This window comes from Chelonia mydas, chromosome 2, assembly GCF_015237465.2.
Source record: "Chelonia mydas isolate rCheMyd1 chromosome 2, rCheMyd1.pri.v2, whole genome shotgun sequence".
Lineage (NCBI taxonomy): Eukaryota > Metazoa > Chordata > Testudines > Cheloniidae > Chelonia > Chelonia mydas.
The window spans coordinates 88,663,939-88,672,081 of record NC_057850.1 but is presented as its reverse complement, the minus strand read 5'-3'; the positions used below and the strand labels follow the sequence as shown (position 1 = coordinate 88,672,081).

At 43.9% G+C, this 8,143-nt stretch overlaps 1 protein-coding gene across 3 annotated transcripts in view; it reads right to left on the bottom strand.

Annotated features, from left to right (window-relative positions):
- GNAL (G protein subunit alpha L) overlaps window positions 1-8,143 on the bottom strand; it is a 331,001-nt gene that overhangs the window by 5,028 nt on the left and 317,830 nt on the right. For all 3 annotated transcript variants that reach the window (XM_037892876.2, XM_037892877.2, XM_043539887.1), the window contains one exon: window positions 7,642-7,709. In XM_037892876.2, coding sequence (XP_037748804.1) covers window positions 7,642-7,709 — 68 coding nt within the window. The remainder of the gene's footprint in view (window positions 1-7,641; window positions 7,710-8,143) is intronic.

The window sequence follows — 8,143 nt, the reverse complement described above, 5'->3', positions numbered from 1 at the left end:
CGCAAATCCTGGATGTGCCTATGCCTTCCAAAGATATTCCTGTGTTTTCATATGATACACACTGAAGAAATTTATTAAGTATAATTTATTAAGATTATAATCAAACATGCATATAAAACACATTTAGCCTTTTAACAGGTCGGCTGCTGGCAATCTAGTGAAAAAGCCCCTGTAAGTTGACTTTCAATTCTTAGATACTGGTGCTTGAGAAGTTTTATAACCCAGGCCACTTCCACTGCTTTAGGCCGTAGCAGATCAGATAGCCATTTAGGAGCCTTGCATGTGGCTCTAGAGGCGTTGTTCAGTGATTAGACATAGAAAACCCCGGGTTAGACAAAGAAAATGATATATAAGTGGGGTCTGTGAAGACAGATAGCAATGCCTGGGTATCTTTAGGCTGCAACACCTTGCTCTTGCACCTCAGATGAAATTATCTCCAAATTAAAAAAAAAAAAAAAAAAAGCTCCATTTCTTGCCCACAAGCCTAGGTAGCTTTACATTCTCTGAAGCAGCAAATCAGGGGATTCCAAGCAGGCTTGTTTTAACAGCCTTACTGACTGAGCATGTGAAAAATCTCTCCGTTTTACAACGTTTTACTTTATAGAGATGTTTCATAGCTGCATTGTACTTGAGCAAGGCCCCATTCTCTTCCTTAGACTTGGACATTTATGTTTAGACATGCTAGAAATTACTACTTTTCAGCATCTATGTATATGTAAGATAGAACCTTTCACTTCTAGGTCAATAGTTCAAATTATTATTGTTAAGCACCAACCTGATGATCAAACCCTTATGAACACAGAGGAATCCTGAACTGGTTTTAAAGTTTAGATGCCGGAACTGGTCCTGTCTGATAGTTAACAGAACTCACTGCCAGCTAACAGCTGCAGCCAATATGGTTGGTTTTATAGTATAGCCCATCTACTAGGAGCTAGACCGCGACCACCACAATTGGTACTCTGGTTATGTCTACAGAACATCAAAAGGCTAGCGCAGGGAAGTTTGCATTCCCTGTGATAACTAGTGAGGGTAGTGGCTCACAATCCATCCCATTACCACTGCCCTTAGAGACCAAAATACTCCCCTGGTTTGCACTAGGAAACAGAGACCCAGGAAGGAGATCAGACGGTAACTTTAAAGAATAATCATTTCAACTAATGGTATATTTTAATGTTACTATACACAAAATAATGGTGCACTACCAGGACTAGAAGACCTAATTAGTATTTCCAATTTATGAGTTGGGAAAACCAGGTAAAATATAAACAGAAAGTTTTTAGCAGAAAGAATATTATGCACAGCATTATAAGGTTAAAATACCCAGTATAACTGCTGGAGACAAGTATTAATACTTGGTGGCATGGGCCCCTGGGTGAGGGCCTTACATGCTAATTGCACTTCCTCCTCTCTCTACTGTGGAACATCAGAGCTAATTTTGATTCCATTAGGAGTCTAGTTACAGGCTGCTGAGCTCACTTTGGGCTAATGGTGCACCAGCACTGAGGCTCCCCTACTACAAGCTGAATTCACCTAAGAGCTGAAATCACTGAGCGTTGTGTTAAGTAGTGGGGGAGCCTGAAGATATATTGTGGAGCAGTTTGCGGGACGGCTGGAGTGCCTTGTGACTGGCTGGCGGAGCAGTTCGTGGGACGGCGGGAGCTGCTTGTGGGACGTGGAGCGGAGCAGTTCGTGGACCGGCTGGTGGAGCAGTTTGTGGAAAAATAACTGCATGAAGGGTATTTTGTAAGAGCTGCTACTTTATATATTATTTGTACACATTCACATATATAACCTGTACTGTTGATAACCAAATACTGCATTCTGCAATGCATCTGTCCCCGGAATTATTTTTCTTTTTTTGGTGCCCAAGTGGCAAAACTGTGAACTTTTGTTTTAAATCAGCAATGTAGCTTGTCTACATGAATATACAGTTTGAATCAAGCTGGGGTGTGAACACTAGCCTGCTGTGGAGATGCTGTGTGCATCATACATGTCATGTACAGCTTTATGGTAATACAAAGAACAGAACTCATCCCTCCTACTTCAAAAGCACAGTGCCCTGCTATTTGAGCAACAGAGATTCTCCATTAGCCTCTAGGAGTATAGTGCTTATTATACACAGCCAATTTCTGATTCCATCAAGCAAAGTACAAAGCAGCCAGTTCACCACAATGTTTTGGTGATGCCAAGTTACATTTGGGACTCTACAGCAGCATGTTAAAATATGTGTTTTCAAAATGTGGTCTTTTTTGTGCCTTGGCAGATAAGCAACCATATAATTTTAGGAGATTATCTATCTACTGAATTTTCAACTCAAAACTCTATTCTGAGGAGTCATATTAGACTTTTATTAAGAGAAGTGAGTGTCAACTCAAGGAAAAATACACACCTCTATAATAACATTTAGCAGAAGAACCACCATTACTAAGCTAGAATACAAGAAAAATATTGACGTTGGATCCCTATATTTATGAACAGGTCAAGATTATTAAGAACACAACAGATTCTTCTGAAAGGAGCTAAATATACTATTCTTGGAATGCAGGTCAACGTATTCAGACAGTAGCTGCTTCAAGTCCAAGAAAAAATTATTCAGATTTTTCAAAATAAAAAGCAGAATAACCCAGATTTGCCCTGCTGCTGTTTTTGTAGGGCTGACCCATTGTATTGAAGTAAAACATCAGCAGTTGCAGAATCCTGTGTACAAAACATCAATATTTGTTTTGGGAGAATTGCAAACAATTGATGAATGCTGGGTTCAACACTGTGAGGAGGAAGGATAGTCTTGTGATTAAGCACAGGACGAGGAGCCTGGCGAGTTTCCTATGAAACAGAGACCTTGTGAAATAGGAGATACTGCCTAGAACTAGACATGTGACCTGACCTGGGAAGGAAAGAAACATTTTGCTGAGGAAAAGAGCTGGATTTCCAGCCTTGTCTTGGTGAGCCAGACAAACAGCTCTTCCTGCCATACCTAGCTAATGTTTTCATAAATTGGAAACCAATGGCCTAGTTTTCACACGTACTGAATACCTGCAACTTGAAGTCAATGGGGATTTCAGATAGTTAGCACTTCTGAAAATGAGAGCGAGAAAATGAAATGCCCACCTTCTGATGCTTTTTAGAAATATTAGTCAGAGGTGTTGTTAAATATAAGTTGTTAAATATAAACATCTTTTCTTAACTAGTCTGTGATAAACCTGTGTATAATTAAGACAATCATCTGAAATAGAATTGGTGGCTGCAGCCTGGGTCAGCAGAGGGAGAGTTTTGAGAGTTGCAGCGTACCAGGTACAGTTACAGAGGGCTACAAGATGACACGACTTTCACAGGCTACCAAAGCATCTTGTGCAGCAGTAGCAGGGGGCTGATGTGCCAGACTAGTGAACATGACTATAGGCTACCAAAATTACAATAAAGAATGTGTAAGTAATAAAGGCAGATTTTCCAGGAAATGTAACAGAGCAGAGCAATCAATCAATAAAAAATACAGACCATAAAATTGGAAAGAAAAGTGTAACAAAGGTAGCGAGATGAAACAAACTCCTTCACTCTTTGAATCATAAAATGTTCAAGGTTTCTCTTTCTAATTTGCTTCAGAACAGTATTTAAAATGTGAAGTAAAATGAATACTTCAGTCTTACTCGCCTGTTGCCACTGACAGTGGCACAGTGCAACGCCTTAGGAATATTTTGACTAGAAAAACTTTCACTTGAGCGATCTGACATTTTAAATATCCACATAAAGGATTGGATTCCTCCATTTTCTTTTAGACTGAATAATGGAAAGAACAGATATGTGAAAATTATCTGCCATAAACTCAAGGTGAGATTCAGTGCAGTGCTTCCAGGGGGAGGGGAGGTTTAGGCTCATATTAGCACCCTTGAAATCCTGGGTAGCTCCAGGTATAACCGGCCCTGGGAGCCTTTCTAAATTAAGGAAACTACTCAGGCCTGCCAGGAATCTCTGCACCACCATGTGCTCTGCTCCCACCCCAAAACACTCCTGCCCTAGTCCTGCCCCAGGCACACCCATTACATCAAGACTTGTCAGATGGACCTCAGAAGGCAGCCTTAAAATGGTCTTCAGATGTGGCTAAACAGGGGGAATCCTCCTCTGACCAGAGAGGGGACATTTAGGCCCCCTTCATGCTGTTCTGGCTCTTTTATAAAGGGGCCAAAGCTGGGACGAGAATCTCACACTTTCAGGCACCTGACTGGGGTGCTGAAGCTGATGTATGGGTCACATGGCAGAGGGGACTGAAACATTATGTAAGAGTAAAATCTGTGCTTGGCTGGGGGAACAAATATTTGATATAGGGCTCTTCAATCTAGCAGAGATCTTACACTGTCATATGGCTGGGAGTTGAAGCTAGACAAATTCAGACTGGAAATAAGGGGTAAATTTTTAACTGTCAGGGTGATTAACCATTGGAATAATTTACCAGCAGGATTTCTCAACCCCTAGGGTGTGACTCAAAATTGGGTAGCCAGAATATTTCAAAGGGTCATGGAGCTGGCTGGTCTCATTGCAACCTGGTGCACAAGATCGCAATGCTTGCAGTGGGGACCTGAGCCCAGCCAGCTCCACAGGACAGGAGCCAGGAAGGAGATGATGGCGTCATGTTCTCTGGTAAGTACCAGCCCCCAGATGTACCCACTGCCTCACAGCCTGGCAACATCTCCTCTATCCTATCACCCACCCTGGCCCCCAGCTTCCCAGATTTTCTTCCCCAGCCCCTCTAATTTACCCATAGCACCACAAATTCCCCCTTTAAACTTGGCCCACCCTAGGTCATGTGTTTTCCGAGAGCTACTGGACTACCACCCCTCCCCCATACACCTCTGCCCCATACCCTTCCCCCAGCCTCCTGCTTCCCCAGCCTCCTGCTTCCCCAGCTCCCCCTGACCCTCTAATGTCTTCCTCCTCACTATACCCTAAGTCCCCTGATCTCTTCACTTCACCTCGAGGCCCCAAATCCCCCATTACTCTCTGCCATCCATGGGGAGAGACTGTGTGTTTTTGGGCATGGTCTAGGCTCACCACCCTTTCCATCAGTTGCAAGTGGGGCATACTCCCAGTTGTTCACATCTGGCCAGAGCATCTGGAATCTTACCTCCAAGCCCTGCCCGATGGACCCCTCAAGGGGGGATGGGGGCATCAGGTCGGGGAGTGACTCGGGGTCAGGCCATCAAGGTTTACAAATGGTCCATGAGCCCCAAAATGTTGAGAACTATTGGACTAATGATCACAGTGATCCCCTCTGGCCTTGGAATTTATGAATCTCTCTCACCAGCTGAACATCCTGAAGTACGACCCATCACTCTCACAGATCTTGGGAGACAGGCCAGTCCTTGCTGACAGACAGCCCGCCAACCTGAAGCAAATACTCACCAGCAACCACACACCACACAACAGAACCACTAACCCAGGAACCTATCCTTGCAACAAAGCCCGTTGCCAACTGTGTCCACATATCTATTCAGGAGACACCATCATAGGGCCTAATCACATCAGCCACACTATCAGAGGCTTGTTCACCTGCACATCTACCAATGTGATATATGCCATCATGTGCCAGCAATGCCCCTCTGCCATGTACATTGGCCAAACTGGACAATTTATATGTAAAAGAATAAATGGACACAAATCAGACGTCAAGAATTATAACATTCAAAAACCTGTCGGAGAACACTTCAATCTCTTTGGTCACTTGATTACAGACCTAAAAGTGGCAATTCTTCAACAAAAAAACTTCAAAAACAGGCTCCAACGAGAGACTGCTGAATTGGAATTAATTTGCAAACTGGATACAATTAATTTAGGCTTGAATAAAGACTGGGAGTAGATGGGTCATTACACAAAGTAAAACTATTTCCCCATGTTCATTCCCCCCCACCCCCGCTGTTCCTCAGATGTTCTTGTCAACTGCTGGAAATGGCCCACCTTGATTATCACCACAAAAGGTTCTCACCCCTCCCTCCCCCCGCTCTCCTGCTGGTAATAGCTCACCTTACCTGATCACTCTCGTTACAGTGTGTATGGTAACACCCATTGTTTCATGTTCTCTGTGTATATAAATCTCCCCATTGTATTTTCCACTGAATGCATCCGATGAAGTGAGCTGTAGCTCACGAAAGCTTATGCTCAAATAAATTGGTTAGTCTCTAAGGTGCCACAAGTCCTCCTTTTCTTTTTGCGGATACAGACTAACACGGCTGCTACTCTGAAAACTAAGGAAACAGAAGAACTGCAGGAGGGGCCTACCCGCCTGACACAGGGGCTGGGCCTTAACACTCACTAGAAGTGATTCAGGAGAGAGAATGTTTAGGTGTTGTTTTATCCCCAGATCTGTAACTCTTGTGTGCTTTGAGAGTAAAGTGTATTTTGTGTGCTTTGAGTTACTGTGTATTTTGACAGGTTTCAGAGTAACAGCCGTGTTAGTCTGTATTCGCAAAAAGAAAAGGAGTACTTGTGGCACCTTAGAGACTAACCAATTTATTTGAGCATGAGCTTTCGTGAGCTACAGCTCACTTCATCGGATGCATACTGTGGAAATTGCAGAATATCATTATTATATACACAGACAGTCTGTGTATATACTAATGACCCTTACTTCTGCACTGCTGCTGCTGCGCTACTAGGGCTGCCTTCAGAGCTGGGCAGCTGAAGAGCGGCAGCTGCTGGCCGGGAGCCCAGCTCTGAAGGCAGAGCCACCACCACCAGCAGCCCAGAAGGAAGGATGGCCTGGCATGGTATTGCCACCCTTACTTCTGCGCTGCTGCCTGCACAGCTAGGCCCTCAGTCAGCAGCTGCCACTCTGAAGGCAGCAGTGCAGAAGTAAAGGGTATGGTGGGGAGCTGCCGTCAGAGTTAGGCACCTGGCCAACAGCTACGCTCTCTGGCTGCCAAGCTCTGAAATCAGCACAAAAGTAAGCGTGGCAATACCACAACCCCCCTAAAATAACCCTGTGACCCCCGCCCTGAAACTCCCTTTTGGGTCAGGATCCCCAATTTGAGAAATGCTGATCTCCCCCTGTGAAATCTGTATAGAATAGGGGAAAAGCACACAAAAGACCAGATTTCATGGTCGTGAATTTGGTAGGGCCCTATCTATAACAAACCTGTTGCTAAGCGTATGAGTTGACCTCAGTAACAGATTTTGAACTCCAAACAGGCCACGTGGCCAGTACAGAGATGTGAATGAAATCTGCCATGCAACAAGAATAAGCTTTTATAGATAAATAAATCCACAAAAAAAAAAATCATGTAAATTAGAAGTGGAAGTGGTCCATATTACTGTGGCCATGTGCACAATGGAGAACAAAAGGAAAGAGGAAGGCAGTCTGGGTCCACAGTAGACTAAGTACCAGACTGGGTTTCAGGAGACTATTCCTGGCTCTTCCATTGACTCACGATGCATCACTTGGCATCTTTGTGCCTTAGTTTCACCATTTATAAAATGGGGCTAAGAATGCTTCACTTTTTTTCAGTGCTGTGAAATGTATGGCTGAAAAAAGCTATGAAAGAGCTAAGCATTTTTTCCCACCCTCTTTTTGCAAAATGTGACCATATTGTCAAGTGTGTTTGATGAGAGTAACCTCCATGATACCACTAGATATAGGTTTTTAAAATTACTCACTAAAAACTCATCCCGGATAAAGAACTTGGCTCTTGTAACTTTGGGATCTTCTCCAGCATCTGGCGTTGCTGTTTAATTAAAAATAAATTATATCAGATAAATGAAAAAAATGAGAGTTATTTTGCATATTTAATAAGAGATGGAATAAATAAGAGAGTGTCCTTTGCTATAGGAATTAAAAAACAATATACCTACAATACATTCACAATTGGTTCTTCCAAAATGAAAGAATATTTCAAACTAGTGTTTCTCAAACTGGGATCCCGTCCCCAAGGGCACTCCAGTTGGTCCATGGGCCCTGCTGATCAACTCCTTCCCCCATCCTCCCAGCGCCTCCTGCACACCAGGGAACAGCTGTTCTGTGGCATGCAGGAGGTGCTGGGAGGAAGGGGGAGAAGCAGGGACGGGGTGCGCTTGGGGAAGGGAGCAGAAAGAGGTATGGAAGAGGAGGGGCAGCAGTGGAGCGGGGCTGGGACCTTGGGGGAAGAGGTGGAGTGGGGCA